The 26,586-nt window shown below is 39.0% G+C and overlaps 1 protein-coding gene across 5 annotated transcripts in view; it reads left to right on the forward strand.

Moving 5' to 3' along the window:
• BCKDHB (branched chain keto acid dehydrogenase E1 subunit beta) overlaps window positions 1–26,586 on the forward strand; it is a 219,265-nt gene that overhangs the window by 132,466 nt on the left and 60,213 nt on the right. For all 5 annotated transcript variants that reach the window (XM_002916298.4, XM_019796469.2, XM_019796471.2 and 2 more), the window contains one exon: window positions 25,676–25,762. In XM_002916298.4, coding sequence (XP_002916344.3) covers window positions 25,676–25,762 — 87 coding nt within the window. The remainder of the gene's footprint in view (window positions 1–25,675; window positions 25,763–26,586) is intronic.

Consider the following 26,586-nt stretch of genomic DNA (forward strand, 5'->3'; position numbering starts at 1 on the left):
GCAGGCCGTCCAAAAGAGTTACCTGAGAGTACTCTTGGGGTTGGAGGTAAGAGGGTGGGGTTCAAGTGAAGCAAATATGAACTTTGTTATAGGAATGTGAATGTAAAAAATTTAAAACACGAGAGCTAGTCCTTCGTATTTTCAAATGCACATTCATTTATAGTTCATAAAGAAAAAGACTATAAGAAAGTAACTTAATAAGTTACCTGCCATAGTGGGTGAATTAACTTGTAGCCTAAAACACCGCTCTTTGAATTAGTGCCCAAGTTTATTAACACATTTCTGAGATATGTCAGTGGCAGTGGTGGCCTGTATATGTGTTGCTCTGAAATGATGCTCTTAGTTATTCTATCAGAGTGCAAATTTTGTGAAGATAGGGATTTTGTTCTTTTTGTTCATTTTCCTTTCTTCACGTCCCACGTGTCCTGTCACAGTTCACAGGGGTGCAGAGTGGCCTGGGGAGCAGCCTCAGAGAGTACTTAGCATCCTGCTTGCTTGGCTCTGTTTCTTCCCTGACCTCTGGCCCCCTTTCTCACAGTCTCGTGTTCTGGAGCCGCAGCTGGGGAGAGCCGAGGCTTGGAGTTGAGACCACGGTGCATCTCCTCTTCTCATGGATCTTACGGCGTTTCTTCCTAAGCTGTCATAAAATCGTGGCTACTGCACCCTTTCTGTGCCTCACAGAATTGTGGCTGTTACACTTTCAACCACATCTTAATCTTCTTCTACCAAACGGAGGAAGAGAAAAGATGGATTCGATCCTTTGTTACATGCATTTAGCCCACACTCAGAGGCATCCACACCTACTTTCTCAAAATCCAGTCACAGCCTTGATGAATAGAAATGGGAGAAGGGAGAGAACACCAGAGTTTGAAGGTCTTTGTACTGCTTTTCCTCCCAGGGTCGGGAAGAGTGGTCTCTGGACAGCGGAGGAAGGTGAGGGCCTTGTCTGTGTACTTCCGCCCGTTGAATGGAATGACTAGGCCACTTTGGAACCAGCAACTATTTTTTATCATTTAAGGCAGAATTAGGTTTGGGCTTACCTTGTCTTGTACAGTACAGGAAAGATGGAGTAAATATAGTCTAGGTAAGTATGAGTCTCCTCTCGCGAGAGTCTCCGTGGTCCGTGGCTACAGCGTGTTTATCCAAGCTTCATTACTGGCTCCCTGTGTGCACTTGGTCAAGTTACGCAACCTCTCTTGTTCTAGACTCCTCATCTGGAAAAGCCCACTGAGGGTTGTCAGGATTTAATGTGATCATTGTGTGAAAGTGTATATGAGTTTTTATGACTTACATGCTACAGATTGTTAATCGGCTCAGGAATTGGGTGCTACTGCTCTGGGATTGTTCTCTGGTTGTTCAAGGAGATTCAGAGTCTTGGCTTCACGAGGCAGTACCCTTGATCAAGTCATTTACCTTTGTGTACCCTGGATTCCTTACATTCAAAGCAATACAAGGAAATGGATGATCTTTCATTTTCTAAGCTCTAATACTCAATTTTATTTTGCTATTTAGAAATCTCAGTCTTTTTGTTAAAAATGCATCTGTTAACTCATTTGACCTTAACTCATGTAGGTTTGAATAGCCACGGCAGTTGTGAAGTCCTTCACAAATAATTCATTATTTTTAGATAAGTATGCACCAATGAGCAAATGGGTTAATTGATGTTTTATAACTTAATATGTGTTAAGGAGTCCTATGCAAGGTTAGAGGACAGTATAAACTTACTTCGAATGCTTCTAGAGCACTCAGCCTGTCACAGGGATGTGCAACAAAGGCAAAATGCTACTTTGCGTTTGAGTATTTGTAGCCAAATGCACTTAGTTTCCAAGCACTCTGTTGCTGGAGGGGGGCAAATAATGCATCCTTTCTGTGTTTAGAGTCTTCTCCTTCTGCCATGTGTTTATTGTATAAACCAAGGAGATTACGTGCAATTTAGAGACAGCAGCTTTCACTCCAGGCTTCCGTCTTCAAGTATCACCCATACTCTCTGTTTTCATGGAAAACTGCTCCTCGTGTCTTCAAGACCATCTCCTTCTTTTACATATTTCTGTTTGTTTATAGTGTTTGTAGCTACCACCAGCATCAGCAGATGGTTGTTTCCCGTATATATAATTTTTAAGGTAACGACAGGGAGTTAAATTACTAAGACTGAAATCAAACTCACAAAAATACTTTCATCATAAGCCGTGTACAGATTTTTGATTGAATCATTAACTTAGGGGACTCTGCTGCTCCTATATAAAACTCAGTGGGGGCTTTATCATACAGATAATTAAAAACTACTGTAAATTAAGAGAACAGGAGTCAACACAGAACAGAAATTCAATTTTATGCCATAACGGTAGCTAACAGAATTCTTACTGTGGTGCTAGGCATTATATTAAAAGCTTTGCGTGCATTATTTCATTGAAACATCCCGACAGTACTGCTAGGTAATCACTAGGTAAGTGCTATTACTCCACCCATTTTGTAGATGAAGAAACTGAGGCTGAGGTCGAGAAACTTGCCCGTGTTCACCCAGCCAGTGAGCTGCAGGACTGGGGGGGTTGATCCAAGCTGCCCACATCCAGAGCCAGTGCTCAAATTACATTTTACAATAAAATTTCCAAAATTTCCTTCATGTGATACTGGGACTTATTTTTGTTTATATTAAATCTAGGGGCAAATTGAGTGGTTTCTGGAGAAATCCAAATCCAAACAATGTTACTGCTGAGATCATTGAGATTATGTTGTCATTAGCATTTGATGAATAAGACTGTGTTATGAACTGATCATGGTTATAGACTTAGGAAAGTACCTTAATTCTCCGCTCACTGGCATCTCAGCTGTAAAACCACATTTTGACAAGGTCATTAATTACAAATTATTTTAACAAATTTTCCGAACTTAAATTTTTTGAATAGAAACGGAGAAAAATTTTAAATAGTTTTTTAAAGCATTGAGTGAACTGCAACCGAGATTAAGCCAGGTATTTTTCACAAAAACTAGGGCAATATCTACTCCCATCACAGAGAGTTACTTATCTGTGAAAATATAATGTTTAATATTTACAGCCATTTAAATCTAAAGCATTCTCAACATGGCAATTTTGCAAATAGTAACTTACATCTAAGAGGTACTAAAAGAAAGACAAAAATAACAGATAAATATTAAGCACTAAAAATATAATTGAATGATTAAAATCTACTGTCACACAGTTAAAGCAAAGCCATTTAGATACGCCTCTTTGTAAAGTCTCTTGCAGAGACTTCTGTTCCTTCTGTTCCTTCTTTCTTCTCTTTCCTCCTCTCTTCCTCCTGTCAGTGTCCTGTTCATGATCGTAATCATCACCATCCTCTCCATCAGTTTCTTCCGGACATCTACATCAGTGCGTTAGTTGCAAGCCACTGAGTTAAGCAAAGAAGTGGTCTGTCTGGAAGGGTATCTTGTGATTTGCAGTTTTTGAATATGACTGGAAGAGGCAAGTCTCCTGGAGCTCTGTGAAAGCACACCAATGTGCTTAGAATGGGTTATAATTGGGAGTAGATATTGGTTCCTTAGTCTTGGGTCAGCTGGGTGGGTCCTGGGGCCATTACTTCCAGCCAGTGAGCAGTCTAGCCCTCTAAACCCAGTGTGTCATGCAGAGGTTAGATTTTTATGTGTGCGAAGACTCAAAAACAGCTGGGAAGGACCTTAGAAGAACAGGATACCCAGCAGATCCAGAGATGAAAGATAGTTGCAGGAAGTAGTAGATGGTCTTCTCAGGTGTCACGTTGAGGGCCAATGACATTTTGATCCTTGTGCAGTCATGCTATTTATTCATATGTCAGCTTTCAGGGGGGTTTTCTTAGCCTTCCCTTTGGGCTCTGTGTCCATTCCTTGCTCAAGAGAATGTCAGGTGCTTTGGTTGATGGCACCTTCGTTTCATCTTACAGAGAGGGGATAAACTTCCAAAGGAAGGGGCGCCTGGGTGGCACAGCGGTTAAAGCGTTTGCCTTCGGCTCAGGGTGTGATCCCGGCGTTATGGGATCGAGCCCCACATCAGGCTCCTCCGCTATGAGCCTGCTTCTTCCTCTCCCACTCCCCCTGCTTGTGTTCCCTCTCTCGCTGGCTGTCTCTATCTCTGTCAAAATAAATAAATAAAATCTTTAAAAAAAAAAAAACAAAAAAACAAAAAAAAAAACCTTCCAAAGGAAAAATAACCTGCAGGAGAGAGGATATGGATGGTAGGGAAAATTGCAACATGTCGTGTCATCCCATGTCACTTTATCATGCAATCTTCTAGATTTTAAACTCATTAAAGGCAGAGCCCAAGTGTTATTTTTGATTTTGTACCTTTAGCTTTGCTGAGTGTACATTGCTACATAAACTGCCATATGGAAAAGAGATGTGTCCTATATAATTCTTTGTAAGAATTATAGTAATTACTGTTTTGCTCAAGATCTATTAAAAACAGCCATCCTTCTATAGTTTGCCAAAAATGAATCTTCCATGAAAGGTGTTTCACATTTCATTTCTTTCTTTCCATTGATAGTAGCCTCTCTCCTTCTGTATTTAAAAACTCTTTGGGTGTTAATTTCTCAAATACTTTAATTTACAAAGAATGAAAGGACAACATTCAGATCATTGCAGATTGTTCATCATGAGGGAGTCCGATATCTCTGTATGCAGTGGAGGGACACTAAATATGGAGAGAGCCTTCAGGTTTCCATGTTACAGGATGACAAAACTAGAAGGATTTTACCCCTGCCTTACAACAGAGAGGAATAAAAATCATGGGTTGGTTCCATGTGATTAGAGAACAATATAGGTTTAGTTTCCCATGTTGGAATTGTGTTGTGTAATGTCATATGGAATATATCCTAGCCTCTTAAGCGTAATAAATATGCCTCATATACTGTGTATAATGTTTATTATTAGAGAACACGTAAAGGATACAAAAATCTTAAATATATTATCCTAGTCATGAAAATTATTTAGGGACAAGTGATAAGACAATAAACCAGCTGCAGAAATTTGACTATTGGGTTCTGGTAGGATGACTGTGCCCTCAAGGAAGTGATTTGGGCTGGAATGCTGTTTGCCTTTGTTTATTTCTCCCTGTACTGGGAAAAAACTCAGTCTTTCCTTCTCCTTTGTGTCTCCTTTACTTTCACACTACTACGACACTCACAACACTTCTGACACTTCTAGTCACTGAAGGTTGGCACTCCCTCCCCCAGCAATTCTCCAACACCAGTAGGGGTGTCCTACAATTCAGCTCTATTCTGACTCTGTTAACTATCTGCCTGGAGATAGTGTCAGATCCCCCAGGGTAAGACCTCAGTTGCACAAGACTGCTCCCATCCCACTTCAGATGCCAGTTGCAAATAGTAGGTCCCCAGGTTATCCACAACTTCTGTCCAACTTGGCTATAAATTGGAGGTTCCCATGACCCTTTCATAGGCTCAGTTCATTTGCTGGAGTGGCCCGCAGAACTCACAGAAACACTTATGCACTTATGCTTGCCAGCCCGTTGAGGGATATGATAAAGGATACAGATGACTAGTCAGGTGAAGTTTTAGATAGGGCAAGGTCTGGGAGGGTGCTGGGCTCTGGACTTCTGTCCCTGTGGAGTTGGGCTATGTCACCCTCCTGGTATATGGATGTGTTCACCCACCTGGAAGCTCTCTGAACCCCATACTCCTGGAATCTTTATAGAGGCTTCATTATGTAGGCATGATCAGTTTTTAACTCCATTTTCAGCCCTTCTCCCTTCTCAAGAGAGTGGAGTAAGGGTAAAATTCCAAGCTTCTTATCATGTGACTTATCAGGTGACTAGCTCCCATTCAGGAGTCATCCGAGAGCCCACACAGAGTTGCCTCATTAGGACAAGAGAACTTCTGTCTCAGGAAATTACAAGAATTTCAGGAGCCCTGTGCCAGGAACTGGGGCAAAACCCAGATATTAGAACAAAAGATGTTCCTGGTACGCTTATCACTTAGGAAATTACAAAGGTTTTAGGTTCTCTGTGCAAGGAACTAGGGGAAGAAACTAATATGTATTTCTATTATCTCACACCCCTAAAGGTTGGAAATTATCTTTGAGAAACCATAAACTTCCCTTTGGGTCATCACATTGGCAGCAAATAATAAGGTTAAGTCAATAAAATTCAAAGTTGGCAAAATGATTCATGTTATTTTTTAATGTCACATTTATATATATTTATATAATCTATATGCATGTGTGTATGTATATATAAGTATGTCTGTGTGCCTATATGTGTGCATGCATGTCTGTATGTATAATTGTTTAAGGAAACCTCTATTTAAATTCACAAAATTGTAAATTTTTTTTTTTAAGAGAGAGAAGCAGGGGTGGTGCAGGGTTGGGGGGGGGATGGACAGAGGGAGAGGGAGAGAGAGACTCTTAAGCAGGCTCCCAACCCAGTGTAAAGCCAGATGTGGGGCTTGACCTCACAACCCAGAGATCATGACCTGAGTTGAAATCAAGAGTCGGATGCTTAGCCAACTGAGCCATCCAGGTGCCCCGAAATTGCCAATTATTGTAATGCTTTCTATAGTTCAGCTCTTTTATTTAGAAAGCAAACAGTCTCATGGTAGTTCCTCCTAGATTTAATTGAATAATGCTTTTCTCTGTGTTGGGAAAATCAGGTAGCTCTTTTATTTTAGGCTTCAGTCATACTTTTAAAATTAAAAAACTGATTGACATCTGTTAGCTTAGTTTTTCAGGCAGGAGATATAATTGTTAATAATATTTAGCCGTGGTAAATTTAGTGTGTCATAGTACACATTTTTTTTTTTGGACAACAATATTGTTCAAAACAGAGATTTCTAGTAGATAGTTATTGGCTAACGGGAGAGGGTGTTTTCAAATTTGCATATTTATGGTAGGTGATTTTATTTTAAAATCTAGTAGTTTCTTGAAATTTTATGATTTCTCCAGTTGCTTACAAATGTGAATACCTACATTATTAAAAATAAATTTCACACAGAGAAAGACAAATACTATATATGACCTCTTTTGTATGTGGGATCTAAAAAAAACCCCCTAAACTCATAGAAACAGAGAACAGATGGGTGGTTGCCAGGAGCCAAGGTGGGTACAGGAGGTGGGGGAAATGGATAAAGATAGCCAAAGGGTACAAACTTAAAGTTGAAGATAAATAAGTTCTGGGGGTATAATGCACAGCACAGTGATTATAGTTAACAGTATTGTATTGTATACTTGAACATTTCTAAGAGAGTGGATCTTAAAAGTTCACACACACACACACACACACACACAATTGTAACCATGCGAGGTGAGGAATGTTAACTAACCTTATTGTAATCATTTTGCAGGATATACGTGTATCAGATCATTGCACACTGTAAACTCCACAATCTTATGTCCGTTCTGTCTCAATAAAGCTGAGGAATAAATAAGAATAAATTTGGAAGGATAAATTTGCCCGTTAGAGTTGTAGTTTCTTTGTTATTTGTGAGTCCACTTTTACAAAGAAAAAAAATCATGTTTAGCCCTTTGACAAATGAGTTTACTGAGCAGCTACTATGTACTGAGGTACCAAGACCCAGTCATGAAACAAAGTCCCTCCTGTATGAGGCTCGTATTCTTACATTCAGCTGACTGACTACTTTAAAAAAAATCCCTAGGTCCTCTTTAATATCTCTCTGTCTGCACACCCTCACATACCTTACCCCCAAAATATATACATACGTATGCACACACACATATATGATACTACGTGCATACCTGTATGTAAACGTATAGCATACATAATGTAAATGTAAATATCTTGTGTCGGGCTACTGATACTTATTTTTTTCTGTTTTTATGATAAAACCTATAAATTGGGGAATTATATATAACAATAATGCACGTTTTAAGAATTTAAATTCTGCCGTTAAGTATTCCCTATTATCGGGGTGCCTGGGTGGCTCAGTGGGTTAAGCATCTGCCTTCGGCTCAGGTCATGATTCTGGGGTCCTGGGATCAAGCCCCTGCTCAGCGGGGAGCCTGCTTCTCCCTCTCCTTCCAGCATGTGCATCTCTGTCTCTCTTAAATAAATAAATGAAATCTTAAAAAAGAAAAGTATTCCCTATTATGTATCCTAAATGTTCCACTTACTATTCTGGCCCAATAATATGTCCTCTGCATTAATTTCTCCACAGACTTTTTCCTTTTCCTTGTTTGACTGAAACAATATTAAATGGAGGAGGCACTGTTTCTGCCTAAAAGTCCAGAAGTGTTCAGAGATGAGTGGCAGATAATTTTCACCAGCTTGTGAACAGCTTTTCATAGTGTAGGTATCCAAGAGAAAAGGTCACCAAACTGAGCTAAGGATTCATATTTTCAGTGGCTTTTGGAGCTTGAAGGGACGCCAGCAGTTGTTATCTAACTCTGGGAAAACCACTAGAACGCTGATTACACATGGAGGCCATAGTAATGGATTCAGACACTTCCTTTCGAAGGATGCCAGAGAAAATCTTCAACAAAACTTTAAGTGCCTTAAAAAGAGTCAGGCTTGCAAACATGTTTTTCATCACTAGCCTGTAGTTCTGTGGAATAACAAGTTCTGAAGCAGCAAACAATGATTACTGGCCCTCTCTTTCCCACCTTTCCTGCATGTTGGCACTTGGTCCTCTTGCCCTTTTGGTGGGTTTGATGCATGGGGGCTAAACATGGCTCTGGGCTACACCCAAGCCCCGGGAGGGTGAGGATATGCCTTCTCTTGGCCCAAGATTCCTGGTTTGGGGTTTATCTCCTACCCAGTGATCCTGTGAGAATAGGCCGTGTGGGCTGGTGTCAACCTTTATTCCACGATGACAGGCGTTAGCAGAGAGAGCAAAAGTTGAGCCGCACAAGCACATTCTATCCCTGAAACTCAAGTTAACATAAACCATATTCTTCACCTTCATGCTATCACTCCTTGGTTGTAATTCTCTGTCAGACTCCTCTCCAGAACTTTCTCCCAAGCCAGAGTTAGAGTGGATGTCACTATGCTTCTAATATGGTATACTTCATTTGCATGTGTTTTTTTCTCCATATAAAAGGCCATTGCTAGAAGATGTCGTAAGGGATGGTATCCTATGGTCGGAACACTAGGAATGGAAAATGCCCTACATTAACAGACCGACCTTTGACTTCTATTAAGTCAGATCCTGTCCATGTTCTTGGCAACCTTTCTCTCGGTCTCCTGAGCATAGGGACTATGCTTAAAATACCATGTACGTGAAAACACAGTGCTTAAAGCAAGATAAATAGTTCTGTCATTATCTCCTTGTTCTGACTTTCCTTCAGGGACTGAGAGTCAGGAGGTGACATTAAATTGATATTACTGGTATAAATTCCATTGGTTTTGCTTTTTTATGTGTCCTTTGAAATTTCTTTGGTTTATGATTGTATAAAAGCTATATCGGTAAGGAGTTTTTCATTTTGTGCACATTTAAGTATCTGAATACATTCGTAAATCTGTTTTGGAAGATTTACTTCTAAAGGGGTTTGGTCCGAACATTATTCTAGCTGAGAAGCATCAGAGAAGGGCCTCGGTGAGTGCAGTTTGCAGCGTACTGGCTGGGCTCGTGGGCCCTGGGAAAGCACACCCTCCGTCTCTGATGACTTGTACCTCCTGGGGTCCCCTCAGGCCTGCCACTGGTGTCCCTGCTGGAAGTGGATGGTGACCTGGAGCCTGCAGTTATATACTCTGCACTCAGCGAGGGCTTGCAATCTATTAGAGCCCAAATGTTACCTTGGAAACCACTTACTTCAAATGAGGTTCAATTTTGTTGAGGCATAACAGTTTATTTGACCCTCAGAACTTGTATTGCTCACAAATGCTAGGGTCATCCTTCCTTTGAGGACCAATCTTCCCAGTCTTTCAGTTCATGATACTTTGGCGAGGACGATGATCATGGCGGTGATGATGGCAGGCAGCTACCGTTTCGTGAGCGCTGTCTGCGTGCCAGGCCTGTCGTGGATGCAATTAGTGGTTCTCTCAGCATCCTTGGAAGTAGGCAGTACTATCCCCATTTTACAGATGAAAACCTGGGCTCAGAGAAGTTAATTTACTTAAGCCACACGACTGGAACTAGAGAAGCTAGGTTTTGGTTTTAATCTGGGTCTTTCTATGCCCCCTCATTCCACCTATATGCATTTCACTGTCTATATGGTCTCTTTCAAAACTATGTTTTTTAGAGGATGGGAATATACTCTAGGGACCACTATTCACGAATGAGACTTCTTTTTGGAGTTCTTTACATAAAAATGATTATCTGAAGATAGATGCCTGCTCCGTGATCTTGTTTTTGTTTTTGTGGGTTTTTGTGGTTTTTTTTTAGATTTTATTTATTTATTTGACAGAGAGAGACAGCGAGAGAGGGAACACAAGCAAGGGGAGTGTGAGAGGGAGAAGCAGGCTTCCTGCCAAGCAGGGAGCCCGATGTGGGGCTCTATCCCAGGACCCTGGGATCGTGACCCGAGTGGAAGACAGATGCTTAACTGACTGAGCCACCCAGGCGCCCCTCCGTGACCTTGTTTTCTGTTTAACCTCTTATCTGTGGTTTTACAAAATAGTGCCGAAACAGTCCAGTATTGAAGGTTGTGCAGATACCGTTTGTTAGTGTTTCTGAGCTCACCCCTTAATTTTATTCGAAGAACTGGTGGTCTTTAACATTTTTCAGATTGGATACTGGCTCTTAATGGCTGCAGCTTATTGAGAGTTTGCATATTTATGTCTCAAATGTGTGTCTCCAGCCACCCTTCCCTCCCCACTGCCTTGCTCAGTGAGCAGGGTACCATGTTGCCCCAGGCCAGCGAGAATAGTGTGAGTCCAGTGTAAGTCCATGTGGAGCCAGGCTGTTGTGATCTCAGAATTACGGTTAGCTGTCCTGATGGAAAGCGATACCCTCCTTTGCAGGAGGGTGGGACTGGGGAGCAATAACATTAAAGGTTATGTTAATATTCCACCCTCGTGCAGGTCTCCTGGTTTCATTTGAGCTGTGGTTTAAAATATATGAACTTCAGATAGTATAGATAACAAAGTGGAGAAAGGAGTGCCTATAAACACAAGCACACATACTTTAGAGATCATGCATTGTTTTATAATAGATGTGAAAAAATGATTATTTTTCTTTAAGACAGATTTATGAGCGAGTTCTCGCAAGTTTTTTAGGACTCAGAAGAGTAACAAAACCCTACTATGTTTCCTTTAATTTACTGGAAATAATTATAACATTAATCACCATTAGGACTAAGGGGCTAGTGTATAATAGATGCAAGAACACCCGTTTCTATACCTAAGAGAAATGAGTTTATGATTAGTGAAGAACAAAACCCTTTATTTTTGAGCCTAAAATGTAGCAGGTAGGGGGTTGGTAACCTCTGGGAGGATGGCGGCGGGATGGTAAGGTGGTAAATACCTGTCATCCTGAGCCCACATCGTGAGTATGAGGAAAACCTCATCATTTAAATTTTGGATTCTCCAGTCCCTTTTCTGTATGGGTCCTGAAATAAACCTGACTGTTTTCATGGTACCCCCTTCATTCTCTCGCTCTGCTTCGAAATGCCGGCTGCGACATTGGTGCTTCCTCTTTCTACCTGTTCCTTTTAGCTAAGGCAGACACACCAACTTTAGCCGTTACTTTCACTGCTATTGGCCTGGCCCAGTTCCAGTATTGATGGCCAAAATTAGTGATTGCCATTTTCAAAAACTGGTGGTGGTGGGTGGGGGACGGTGGGGGTAATAAAGAATTTTACAGATTCCCTTTTATCTAGAGAACGTTTTCTAGAAAATTATATTTTTGATAGGAGAAAAAAGTTTTCATCTATGAAGGACTAATAATTGGCAAACTGATTTTCAGTCTTTCACTAGCATGTAAGCACATTGGGGTTGTCGGGGTGAGGCGACGTAGGACCCTGGGGTACTGAACGCGCTGTAGGGAAGAGTTTCAGAGCTGTAGACTACTTTTGTTTCCTGCATATTTAAAATTTCAAATGCTGTCATTGTCCACTTCTGATGTCATTTTGGAGCATATGGCAGGACTACTGAAAACTGAAAGTTACACGCTACCTTGGATAGCTTATTGTTTTTCTAGGTTTTAGAACCACGGGGTGAAGAAATGGCTCAGAAGTCTTCTTTTGAAACACTGGATCTGCTCTGCTAAATGTACCGTTCAACGCAATGGATGTTTATCCCGGTAAATATCCGCAAAATGTTTGGTAAGGCCAGAATGGAAGGCTGCCTAATTCAGTGTATAATTTTGTGGGTAAAGATAACATGGCAGAAACTGCATCTTGACATTTGAGGGGGAAAAAAAGTGGTGTGCTGCCAGAAGGATGTTTCCTTAAAGTATAGGTTGCAACTCTTAGGCAGAATCCAGGCTAGAGGCATATTTTGCTTGGCTTTCAAAGTATTTAAAAAAAAAAGAAGAAGAGGAAGAAGAAGAAAAGATCCGACCACCTAAGTTGGAGACTGTGTTCTCCGCTTCTCCACACTCCCCACCACTTGCTATTGCCTTCGTTATGCACATTATTCCCCAGGGTCCTGAGACATTTGTTTTGTGTCTCTTGCCGAAAGAAAGCTATTGGTCGGCAGTTTCTGATGAACGCTGTGCCTTGAGGTTGCCATCAGCCTGGGAGGAAGAACCACCTTTCCTTCCTCCTGGTCCTTGCTCCTCTTGGCCTCAGTCCAGCTGGGACAATAGCTGGCCCCACGTGAACTTCGGGAAAGGGGTAATGGAAGGAGAGGAGGAAGCCTTGTCTGCGCTTCTCCAGCACTCCTCCTCAGATGTGCAAGGAGGTGGAGGGAAGCTAGGGGAAGACTCCTCGCCACCATGCTGTGGCCAGGCTCTTGCTACTCACCTTGCTTTCCCTTGTGTTTGCTTCTTGCCCCTGTGTTTTTGGACCCTTGCATGGGAGCCAGTGAATCCATTTTCATTCATGCAGCATATAGTTCTGAAGTCGGCCGAATGTGGAACGCTGTACCGGGCTAGTGGAGGGTAGTAGGGGAAGATACCCAGATCTGTTACCACTGGGAATTTAAATTTTATTTATTCTTGCAGTTTTAGTTCCCATGTGAGAATTTCACATGTCATCTGTATCCATCACCCAACCATCCAGTCTTCTTAGAATTTTGATTCCTATCTCTTAGAGACTAGAACTTGTATTCTCTTGACAATGCACTGTAGTTGCTTAACACTTTCTTCTGGCTCTGGAGTAGATTATTTTCAGAGGCATACTTTTTCTTTGAATGATCACAATACTGTCTAGAATTTTTTTTGCTTCCATTAGGATCAATGGTTTACTCTGTGTTTTGCTTCCTTTACTAATTTTTGAACAGGGTGATATCATTTTGTCCAGACTCATTTGCCAGTAGCCAGAGTGTGGGGTGTGCTTTTTTATTTGTGTTTTTTTTTTTTTTGAGATATTTTGCATGCTTTTTTCTTTTGTTTTTTAAATTTAAATTCAATTAGCCAACACATAGTACATCATAGTTTTTGATGTAGTGTTCCACAATTCATCAGTTGCGTAGAACACCCAGTGCTCATCAGATCACATGCCCTTTGATTCTGCTCTGTTTGTTTGCTTTCTGTAATGTCTAAGCCAAAAGGTAGGCCGTGTCGTTCCCAGCCTGAACGCCCACAGCAGGAGCTGTGCTTCTAGGTTGGAGCTTCTCCTACACTCCAGTTTTTCTCTACCTGCTTCTCTTCCACTCTTCAGAGTGGAAGGGGTCATAAATTTGGGGGCAGATGAAGCAAAATTATTAAGCCCTTGGTTTTAGACAGCATGCAATGTATGGTAACTGGAAGGCATTTAAATGCAGTTTTTCTAAAGTGCTTTGCCCTTTTAAACTGAGTTTACCCATGAGCCAAATATGGTATTGGAGTCCTTAGCGTGAGACCGTATTTCTAAAACAGTGTTTCTTAAACTTTTTTTGAGTTTTTTTGACCTAGTACATGCACATGCTTATTTTGAAACAGAAGTCCAGCAGTATTTTACAACTTTGAATTCTTTTCTGAGAATACATCATAGAACTGAGATTGCTTATTATAGGAATGTGAACATTAGGGGTCTTTGATAAATACATTCCCAAAGTGTTTCTCAAAAGATTTATGCTGGTTTACATTGCACAGGCAATGTGAGATTTTAGTATAACCCTGCCAGAATTCAAATTTAAATTATTTTATGACTTTAATGGATGAGGTGCTATTTCATTCTTTTTTTTTAACTTATTTTTTAAAATTATTAAAGCAATGGAACATTTTCATCAGTTAGTAATGATATTTTCTCTTATAATGATTGTATTCATAAAGGATATAGTGAAATGACCAACTTATGATAAAGTAAGTCAACAAGTACAAAGTCTTCTTGGATCACTCCTCAACAAAATGACTTTATGATTCACAAGCTATTATAGGTATGTCTCACTTTTTGTGGTAAAACCTTACTCTATTTTATTAGTCCTTGTTAATAAAAAAAAGTTGCAGAACAGAGAATTGTAAATCAAACAGGAATGGATTGTTGATATTTTTCTGGTTTATAAGGAAAGAAAATTTCAGAGTGCTTTCCCTGCAAGAAAGAAAAGAGGCTTAGGGGCGCCTGGGTAGCTCAGTCGTTAGGCTCTGCCTTTTCCTCAGGGCGTGATCCCGGCGTTCCGGGATCGAGTCCCACATCGGGCTCCTCCGCTGGGAGCCTGCTTCTTCCTCTCCCACTCCCCCTGCTGTGTTCCTTCTCTCGCTGGCTGTCTCTCTGTCACATAAATAAATAAAAATTAAAAAAAAAAGAAAGAAAGAAAAGAGGTTTACATCTAGATATAAATTGATTTTTCAATATTGAGTTATATTTCTAGACAACTATTATACTGCATGTAACTTCTCACTAATATCCTATTAGCAATGGATTTTGATACTATAATTCTTACCTTGAGATATGTGTACCTCCCTCACCTTCTCTATCAAATCAATGAGTGTTTTGTAGATAAATATTGCTATTCCTGCTAAATGGATTCTTTTCCTGACCCCACCTGTCATATAAATAGTTTCTACCCATCCTCTTGGTTTTAATGAAAGTATAAAATTTATGTACTTTATTACTCTCTATGCCATCTTAGTTATATATATTAAAAAATATAAGTATAACTTTTGCTGAAATATCCTTGTTTTACTATACCACTCTTTTGAGTCATAAAAAAGACCCAAAAGATTTTAAGCCTTGCCCATGTATTATGAACTACACATGATTTTTGTTTCGTAATGGACTAAAAACCCATTTACTTCAACAAAATTGGACCAGGTTTTAGAAAATAAAAGCATTTATCCATGGTGATGCGGAATTGTAGCAGTGTTTATACTTTTGATCATTCCTCAGAGAAGTATTACCTTGGTAGACAACCAGCTGGCTTCAGGGAAAATTGTACCCTTGATACATGCTTAAAACAGCAGTATAAAACATAACTGGCTGACAGTGCTGGTTTTGGTTAGGGTCACTTTCTTATTATTCATGGTATGCTGGAAGCACGGGGGATGATATCAGTTTCTACCCCATAGAACTATTATGATGGCCAGACATAGTATTTCCCTCTGTTGTCAACACTTGAGAAAAATTTGCCAAGCGGAGACATCAGGAGAAAAGGAGTGAAGATTAGTAATTGTGGTTTGTTTTAAGAAGAGAAAAATTCATTTTTTCAATGTTATTTTAGAAAAGATCTTAGGAGTTGAAATTTAAAATTCTTAAAAAAAATTGTTTTTAACAAATGGGACATGATTTTTAATTCCAGTATTCTTTAATTTCTTTCTTTCTTAAGTATGCTTTGTCCTAGGATATTGTGGCAACCCATATTACAGTCCTTTGGGACCTGGGTTAACTCATCTTTTTTCCCCTAGTACTGGCACATGTCAGTGGCTCAATAAGTTGTTTTTGTCATGAACCAGTGACCTTTGGAATTCATACAACATTAAAAATTAATTGGGAAATTGCATATAATAAATAAGATGATGGTGATTTTCCTGGTTGCTACCAACGTTTCAAACTTTCTTACCTGGCATTATTTTATTTCCTAATTACTGGCAGAATAGGGAACAAAGACAGGAGGCCCAGTAGGTTCTCTAATATGTGACCAGACTCCATTGTTTTCTTGAGCAGTGGACTGCAGTGCAGTTACTGTGTATAAGTTCCCTTTGTGATTCTGATTAGCTGATTTACCATTGAAATTTTTTCAGGAGAGGAATGCGATTTTAGATAATCAATCTGGGCAAGGATCTATGTGACATTAGTGATCTTAGGAAAAAAACGTCTTTATGTTTGTTTCAGAGCAGAGGATAGTCAGGAAACCAGATGTATGCTTTTCCAAGAAGGAGGACATGGTGAACAGTTGAGTATGATTATATATTTTTCTACTTGGAATATTATATTATGAAGAGATTTTATTTCCAGTCCTCAAAGGGACTGATTTAGAAATTTGATGTGTAAGCATTTTTTTATTATGTTCAGTTAGCCAATGTATAATACATCATTAGATGCATAAGCATTTTTAAAACTTTTATCAACAACAAAAATCAAACAGGTTTATTAAAAAATCACTAGTGACGAAACATCACTTATTGTTAGGAAAAAACAAATCAAAACTACAGTGAGATACCACCCTATAGCCATTAGGATGACTTCTATAAAAAACAAGACCAAAAAACAAAATAACAAATGTTGTGAGGATGTAGAGAAATTGGAACCCCTGTGCATTGGTGGTGGGAATGTGACATGGTGCAAATGCCTTGGAAACTGATACGACAGTTCCTCAAAAAGCTTAGCATAGTGTTACCATGTGATCAGCAGTTCCACTTCTGGGTATATACCTAACAGAAGTGAAGGCAGCGACTTGAATAGATATTTCTACACCCATGTTCATAGCAGCGTTTTCACAATAGCCGAAATGTGCAGGTAGTTCACATGCCCGAGAGATGAATGGATGTACAGAATGCGGTGTATACATACAGTGGAGCATTACTCAGCCTTAAAGGGGGAGATTTTGACAAATGCTACAACATGGATGAACAGACAGTGTGCTAAGTGAAATAAGGCAGTCATAAAAGGACAAATATTATATGATTCCACTTCTATGAGTCGCCAGGGCCCAGGGGGAGGGGAGGAGTGGGGGGGTCTTGTTTAGTGGGCACGGAGTTTCAGTTGGGGAAGGTGAAAAAGTTCTGTAGGTGGGTAGTGCTGACGATCGTGCAAACAATTTGAAGGTGCTTAACGCCATAGAGCTGTTCAGTTAAAAATGACTAAAATGGCAAAACAAACAAAGCTATGTATGGAATTTGCAGTCAGCCCATAATCATAACCCAGGTGCTAAAGGTCAGTTATATGTGAGTTATCAACACCCCCACCACACGGTGCGTATATAACACCACGCTAACAAAGCAGGACTACCAGAGTGAAGGCAAACTACCCGAATTAATAATCAGTGTAGTGGAATGGTATTGCCAGTGTTTTCACTGTTGGGTCAGGTTCTAGATTTGCCCAGTAGTATGTAGGAGCTATTGTACTCCCACTTTTTCTTTTCTTTCTTTCTTTCTTTCTTTCTTTCTTTCTTTCTTTCTTTCTTTCTTTCTTTTTTTATCTATTTTTTTTAGTATGTTCAATTAGCCAACATACAGTATATCATTATTTTTTTATGTAGAGTTCAGCGATTCATTATTTGCGTGTAATACCCAGTCGTCATCACAACACGTTCACTCCTTAATACCCATCATCCGGTTACCCCATCCCCCCACCCCCTTCCTTCTGTAACCCTCAGTTTAGTTCCCAGAGTCCAGAGTCTCTCATGGTTTGTCTCTCTCTCTGATTTCTTCCCATTCAGTTTTCCCTCCCTTCCCCTGTGGTCCTCAGTGCTATTCCTTATGTTCCACATATGGGTGAAACCGTATGATAATTGTCTTTCTCTGCTTGACTTATTTCACTTAGCATAATCCCCTCCAGTTCCATCCATGTTGATGCAAATGGTGTGTATTCGTCCTTTCTGATGGCTGAGTAATATCCCACTGTATATATGGACCACATCTTTATCCATTTATCTGTTGAAGGGCATCTCGGCTCCTTCCATAGTTTAGCTCTTGTGGACATTGCTGCTATGAATATAATCATGTTTACAGTAAAGTTTCAGTTGTGGTGCTTCTGAATGCTTCTGCTGTTGCAAACTCCAAAGAAGAAGTCAGCTAGAACTCAGGATGGTTCTGAGAACGTACGATGTAGAGCATACAACCCCCTGACCGTGTTTCCAAAAGTACAGCTCAGCTTTGTGATAGTTCTTGGTAACAGCTTTCTAAAATTCTGCAACATGGAAGGCAACAATATTCATATCCAAATGACGTGTTAACACTCCTTCTTTTCATGAACAGAAATGGCTAAGAGTTGCAGGGGAGATGAGGTACGAGTTTATGGAAATATTCTAAATACTGCGGAGAAACGGTAGGGTTGTGATAGAACGGACACAGGAAAACAGCTGGAGAAGTGGCTGCTTCAATCACTGAAAAATTGTTTTGGCACAAAAACATGTCGATACCTATAGATGCCATGTTTTGCCTGATGCTCGAGCTAATGGAGAAAATGAAAAAATCTCTTTTTTTAAATTTTTTGTTTTTAAAGATTTTATTTATTTATTCCACAGAGATAGAGACAGCCAGCGAGAGAGGGAACACAAGCAGGGGGAGTGGGAGAGGAAGAAGCAGGCTCATAGCGGAGGAGCCTGATGTGGGGCTCGATCCCAGGACTCCGGGATCACGCCCTGAGCCGAAGGCAGACGCTTAACCGCTGTGCCACCCAGGCGCCCCGAAAAAAATCTTTTAAGATGCATTTATTTACATATTTACTCATGGCTTAAAAATGTCCACCCATCCAGGACAATACCTTTATCATCATGATGACATAACCTTTTATCATTAGAAAAAGAAAATTTATGTTCAGTACCAGGAAAAGGAAATATTCTGTTCATGCTTGTATTGCGAGCATATATTTAAAAGAGATGTACATAAAAACAGAAACATGTTTTGAACTGCTCAGTCATTATTCTAAAACCAATCTGGATTAGAAAAAAAATAAGTGGAAAGAGTCGACCTAGGGGAGTCCTTTATTAAAATCAGAACAGTGATCAGACCTCAGTTTTTAGGACTTCTCTTTCAATGCATTCTAAAACCCTATTCAGTTTCTCCTAAGAGCTTAAAGGCATCAAAAAAATTGGAGGCTTGTTAATGATTCATTTAAATCACTGTGTCTGTATGCTTCTTTTTAAAAGATCAACATTGAGAACATTTATTGAGCCCACATCCACAACCATATACGAGGTATTGTGGTTAGGAATACTTGACACTTTCTGAATTTTGTGTTTTTGAATGAGTTAGAGCCTGCTGGGACAGATAGTACAGGCACCCCCACCCTGCTCTCCAAGAAAAAAGAATATTCCCCAGAACAAAGAAACAAAAAAATGCTTTTTTTCCCCCAAACTGTTTTGTTTTACTAATGTATATATGCCTGTCCCAAAATAATAAAATGAGCATAATTGGCTCAATTTAATGCATCTTCGTCATATGTTGTGTTCTGCAATAGACATAAATATAAACAGTCCCCATGTTCAAATTGTGATTTTGAGTGCAGTTGAGAGGGCTAATCAGACAGATGTACACAGGGCTGTCCTACAAGGCAAATTCCTAGTGCTCCTAAGAGAGACATAGCAGTAAGCGTTGCCTTGACCCTAGTACTTGACCCTTGCCCTTGTGCCCTGGTTTTATGTTTCACAGAATATCCTTGTGTTGTTGGCTCTTTCAAATTCTGTTAGGAAGTGGTCGCTAGAATGTATATGATGTGACATGAAAAAGGGGACCAAGGAGAAGGCATTGTATGAGATGGGGTCTTGAGGGAGGGATAGAATGCCTGCCAATTTGGAGAAGGAAGTCAGAGGTGGGAAAGCATGGGTCACGTTCACAGAGTAGCAATTGGCCTGACATGACCTGAGCCTGGAGGGACTCTAAGGAAACAAGGCAGAAAGGTCAGGTTGATTGATACAAACATGTTTATCTGACATGGTTTGAAATAATTTCAGAGAGATGTCCACTTTTAATGTTTGCAAAAGTAGTTTGCCCTAGACTCTTCAGTGTTTGAGCTTTGATTATTACAAATAATTCAGGCAGGAATGAACTAGTGAGGACGTCTGGAATTTTCCCAGACATTTCATGTCTTTGTTAGTATGATTTGCTCATTCTTTTCCTGTTGATTTTACTCCGTTCTCTATGCTCTGCTTGCTCTCTTACCTACTTTTTTCCACATGGGTGATAAAGCTCCTAGGATTTAGTTTTTCTCCATTCATTCCACTTTCCTACAATAGCAAAATATTTGTAACCCCATCACTAATGTTCTTGCCAAAATGGACTTTTCCGAACTTTCTCTGGAGTTCATGACTGTTCTTTCTCTTTCAGCATGGGTATTTCTCCAGTCGAGTATCAGTCCATGGTCTGTGCATGAAGATCATGCTGATTAATAATAGATGCTGGGCACATTATAATACATTTGCTAGCCTGTGATTAATTGTGAAGTTTTTCTGGCTAACTTTTCCAATGCATTTGGCTACTAAACAAGAAAACATTTCAAAAACTGTAATCCATTTGCAATGGTATTTGAAGCTAATTTAATCATGTTCTTAAAGATTCTAGGGTGTCTAAATATTGATTAATACACTCTTGGTTAATGAAACACAGGTGTATGATTATACTATTACTTTTGCTTATATGTATTTATAAACTCTATTTCAAAAGGTAAAGGCCAGCTTTGATGCTTCTTTTGTTTTTCATTAGCTTTATATTCAGATAGAAAATGTTTAAAAGGACTGTAGATTGCCTATCCAAGGTGTTATTTTCCTCCTTTATCTTTTTTTTTTTTAAAGATTTTATTTATTTATTCCACAGAGATAGAGACAGCCAGTGAGAGAGGGAACACAAGCAGGGGGAGTGGGAGAGGAAGAAGCAGGCTCATAGCGGAGGAGCCTGATGTGGGGCTCGATCCCAGAACGCCGGGATCACGCCCTGAGCCGAAGGCGGACGCTTAACCGCTGTGCCACACAGGCGCCCCATTTTCCTCCTTTATCTTATCAGCAGTCAGAATAGGCTGCTGAACTTCATGTTGGTCAGGGTGAAGTGCTCTATTGGAGAAAGTCTTGTCATGGAGTTTTGAGTAAGAAATAAATATATCAACATATATATTTTGCTTTTCGAATGTCAGTGTTACACGTTCAGGCATATGCAAGCCTAATGGTCTGCCTGTCTGTATCATTTTCTCCTGGAATGACAGCTTAACAGTTTTCCTGGTTGGATCGTGTTAAAATCTTTAAAGGCTACATTCACTAAAACATATGTCCAACGTTTGGGCAGCCAAAAATCTGTGCAGTCATTTTAACGGAATAAAACTTAGCAATTTGCTCTTACCACGGATATCTTATTGTCAAATCTACATTAAAATATCCTCAGTTTGGAGTCTATTATTTCATGTTTAAATTGTTTTGGGATGGGCTGAAGTATGCTTTTGCCCTAACTTAAAAATGGAGCTTGCTAAGAAAGCAGTAAGTAGCTTCAGTAAATCACAGGAGGACATACTTAATATAATGAAATTATTTGATGGTAGGTTTTTATCTGATTAATTTTTCTTGAGCATCTTCCATATTCTGAGCATTGTACTAGATACCCCGCATAGATAACTTGAAGTGATAGCCACTTGCAAGGACACCTGGGGAGAAGATGGATAATGGGAAAAAGTCCCGGAGCGGCCAGACCAGGAACAAGGCATTGGCAGCATCCCATCGAACAGGGGGGTCTTGGTCAGTCTGTGATTGGCAAAGTTGCCGCGTGTTCCTTATTGAAATTTTGATAGTGGAGGGGATGGCTAACTGAAATAGTGAGAAAGTGAGACTCCACGAGAGGAATCCAGGGCCGACCAGTGCTCACTGCCTCAGCAGCCACAGTCGGTTTCACTCCTAGCCTTCCAGAATTGCTTTTAAAGTTTTCTTGACGAATCTTCTGGAGCCTTTGTAGGAAACAAAGCCCTTTTGTTTCGTGGTAGGGGATGCAGAGAGCAGTTGTGCACAGTCCTAGTCTTTTTTTTTTTTAATGATTTTTTTTATTATATTATGTTAATCACCATACAGTACATCCCCGGATTCCGATGTAAAGTTCGATGCTTCACAGTCCTAGTCTTTAATTGGCTTTGCTTTCCCTCGTGCCCTTTGTTGCCTCTAACTCACTGGGACTCCATCTGCCCGAGGCCAGAATCCTGGAGCAGGTCTTAGTGGCACCAAGTTGAAGAAGCAGATACTGGAAAATCCAGCCTTACGTGATCTTTCCTGGCTCTGATAGGTTCAGCTTTTCATATTGAAAAGTTCTTTAAATCCTCTTAAATTTTTTTTTCAAGTGGTGAAATAGGTTTATCTCGGAAGAAAACTTGAAACTTAAAATAATTTCTTCTAAAGAAAGTGAATTTTAAAGTAGTATTTGTATCTTTAGTTATTTTAAAAAGGTTAACGGCTGTCCCCGTTTAAAAGGCACCATGTTAATTTTTACTAAATACCTCAAAATGCTAAATTTGGCTAGCAGCATAGCCTGTCTGTTGTGTATCATAGTGCCTAAATGTGTGAAAGTTAAATGCCTATTAAAGTTGACCAAAAACATGTAATTTAATCAGAATATCTAATTGAATCACAAAGAATAGAGTAAAACTGTCTATAATTTTCTAGATTTGTGATGATCTCATTATCATAATACTAACAAAGTGTTAATAATTTCCAAAGGAGTATAGAAAATAATCTTCAGAAATTCTAGTAAGTTAAAATTGTGAATTAGAAAGCACATATCAAGTTGAAATTAATTGTATCTTACAAAATTATTGTATTGTATTTATAGACTCAGTCATTAATGATATATGCTAATTCTTCGATGATCTGACTCACAAAATATCACTGTTACTTCTTAATTTGGGCATTTTTCAGAATTTTGTTGTAATTTTATTTTACATGTTTTAATACTTTTCTGATATTAGAGTCAACTTTAAAAAGCAAAAATGAAACTTAGGTGCTTTCCAAATTAAATGAAGTAACTGATCTGAAATGCTCAGCTCACAGCCCAGCACATAGCAACTTATGGAACAGCCAGTTGCTGATGTTGATCGTGATTTCTGACTCCTCTCTTCGTGCTGCACTGTCTCTCACTGGTTTGTATACCCTAACAATTTCCATCAACTCACGGTGTTATTGCTTTTCATTGTGTCTACCCTTTAGCTCTTGGTGTTGATACTAACAGCTTATTGACCGTGTTGTCTAGGATCCAGCAGCTGAAGGGCCAAGAGGTGAGCTGGTCCTAATCCTGCCTGGAGCGCAGTCTACGGAGACTGGCAGGGGAAGGCTGACTCCCTGTGTTTTCAGTGTGCTTACGTGCTGCTGGGGCTTGGGACCTTAGGGTTCTCTGGTACCGGAAGCTACTCCCATAGTACTGTGAAAAACCAAACAAAACGTTGTTAGGTTTTTTGAGGAGATTATGACTACAACACAATGTGTACTTGTAATTCAAAAGCTTTACTTTTACTTAATATTGACTTATTGGGAATACTTGCAATAATATAAAAATACTTTTTACATAGTCTTTTCCCAACAATTCCCTCACGTCACTCCTCAGAAGAAACAAGTTTTGGTAGTTTGGAATGAATCCTGCCAGACTATTTACACGTTGGCTCAGGACGTACAGCTGTGTATGTTGGTGTCCCCACTGCTGTGGTGGGTTTTTTGTTTTTTTTGGGTTTTTTTTGTTTTTGTTGTTTTTTTTTTTTTTTTTTTTTTTTAATGAGATTCTACTGTTCTGCACTTTGCTCATTTTATCAGTTCATTTACCATAGGCATCTTTCCCAGTCCTTAGTCTTTTTTAGTGGCTGCGTATTATCTGACTGTATGGCTGTGTCTCAGTTTATCTAGCCTTTCTCCTGCTGAAGGACACTCGGGAGGTCTCTGGATTTCATCATGTTGCATGAACTCTGAGGGTTGGAAGCTTTTGTCCTGGCTACATCTGTGCCTCGTTCCCCCGCTATTTTAATATCTCTTCCCTGGTTGCTTATTGGCCCTCAGGGATCATTCTGAAGGTTGTCATTCGATCTTGGATGGGACTCAGCTCAAATAAAAAATACCAATTCTGTTGTGTGGAGGTTTAAGGTAACAGTAGCATTTTTATAGAAGTTTCTCATTTCTACCTCCCAGGACTTTAAGATGCACCCTCTAGCTGGGATGGATTTTAGTGACATCATCCTTGGGCACTTAGACATTGGCAGACTTTTGGGTTTCAGAGATAAGAAAGGTTTAGTTGTTAAATCTGTTTTTTTAACTGGTAGTCCATTAGGTCAGGACTTCTTTTAGTGAGTACTTTGAGAACACATTTGGGTTTTTATCGTGATTGTGGACTCTTTTTGTCTCTGTATATTTCTAACCAGGTGCATTAAAATTTAATTTGTGACTTTCGTAAATGGCATAATTAATCACAGTCATAAAATCCAAATACCAGTATGCCAAGGTTAGCATTTCACTGGGGGTGGGGATGGTATTCATTAAGGCGTTCATAAAATTTTATGTTCTTAAGTCACTATTTACTCAGGAGATACAATAACTTATTTTTATCATGGCTACTGGCCATATCTTGGAGTTTAACATCTGTTCCTTTTAAGATTTTAAACCCTAATTTCTTAGAATGAAGGCAGTCTTTTAATTTATATACGCATATTTGCTTGGAAGATCTTATATTCACAAAAGATTAATGTATAATTTAAGAAAGCTGGTATCAAATTATTAGACATGTAGCAGAGACATTACCCCTGCTCTTTGGTAACATGTTAATTCTTCAACATATTTGAAGCAGTAACTTGCTGTTGATTTTAATATTTTTTACCTTCCAACACAGCTGGTATCTTGCTATGATATCATAAGCTATTCTTTTTGATTTATTATTGTACAGAGTATGTCACCCTGGGTGAACAACCACACTGGGCCAGTATTGAGAGTACGTCTTTTGTTTGGGACATTTGCTAGGTTAAAATGGAGTTGTGGTGGTTAACCAGATTTTAATGCACATGAACAAAGACGGTTGTAACCCTTGTACTTCTGCAGTGATTTCTTCCTGCTGGGTTTCCTCGAATATCTAGTAGCTTGAGCTTTTCCTGAGTTACAGCTTTTACGTGCTATTTTCATGTGTTCCTTCTCCACAAAACAATATTTCCCAAAGCTGTTTGTTTATATGCAAATACACCCGAAAATGAACCCAAAAAAAGCACTTTCATTCTTAAGGTAATATGAAGAAAAAATGATTTGGAGATTAAAAAGGTGAAATACAGTCATTTAGTTTGTAACACAGAAGTATTTTTATAAAAGAATGCCTTTTACGGGCAGAATTGCAAATCCCATTTTTCTTTTGTAGTAGGATTATAAACTATATTGAAGAATTTTGTACCGTGCAAATATCAAATAACTGTGCAGTGACAGAGAGCTACAACTTATTTGGCATAAAACTGTATTACTAATTTTTAATTATCTATTAGATTGAAATACATTGGTTTTATTCCTTAATCAAAGCTGCCATCATATACTTGAAAATATGTATTCTCTTCAACATCAGATTTTCCTTTTCTCTTTCAGTCTGTGATCAAAACAGGGCGATTGCTTATCAGTCATGAGGCTCCGTTGACAGGCGGCTTTGCGTCGGAGATCAGCTCCACAGTTCAGGTAGAGTAACTTTTTGGCGCTGGTTTTAACATTTGTGCAATTATACTTGTCTATTCCAAGAAAAAGTTTACTTATCACAATATATAAAAGTATGCACTTTTTGGAAATGCACGTTTTCCATTCGACTCCACTGTCCTTTAGTTAATGGTCTAATTACATCTTCTAGAAAAGAAATCTTGAAGTAATAAAAGCTGAAAATTCCTTTTTAGGAAGAAGAAAGTTTGAAATGAGTTTACAAAACTGATGTTAGTTATGTTTGCTAGGAGAACAGGAAGCGAAAACTCTTAAATCTGAGTGTGGTATTTCTCTTTTGATAAAACTTAAACTTACTATGCAATATGTTGATATTAGATTTTCACATCCTTCACCTTAACAAAATGCATCTGTCAAAAGCCAATAATATAAATTCAATAAATAATTTTAAAATCAATGTGATTTTATTAGTTTAATTAATAATCAAATTATATTATGCTATGCTATTGGTCATGCTTTAGAATGGTTTAAAACCTTATTTTTAAAAGGTAGAAACTGCTGCAAATAAGGGGAAAAATCCCACATACTGCTTTATGAAGGATTTTTGTTTAAAACTTTTGTTTGCATTTATATCACAGATAAGAATAAGATGATTTAAATGAGTTTCATTTTTCCTAATATTTTAAATTAAAAATTCAATAACAATTTTAAATGTAAAGTATATACATTTTAAATTCAGAATATCTTTGCAGTTTGCAAACATTTTACTTCTCTTTACTGGTGTTAAGATGATTCTATTGTTAAGATACATGTTAAGTTGAGAATTCCTTCAAGAATATATGGTTTAAAAA

This window comes from Ailuropoda melanoleuca, chromosome 19, assembly GCF_002007445.2.
Source record: "Ailuropoda melanoleuca isolate Jingjing chromosome 19, ASM200744v2, whole genome shotgun sequence".
NCBI classification, from domain to species: Eukaryota; Metazoa; Chordata; class Mammalia; order Carnivora; family Ursidae; genus Ailuropoda; species Ailuropoda melanoleuca.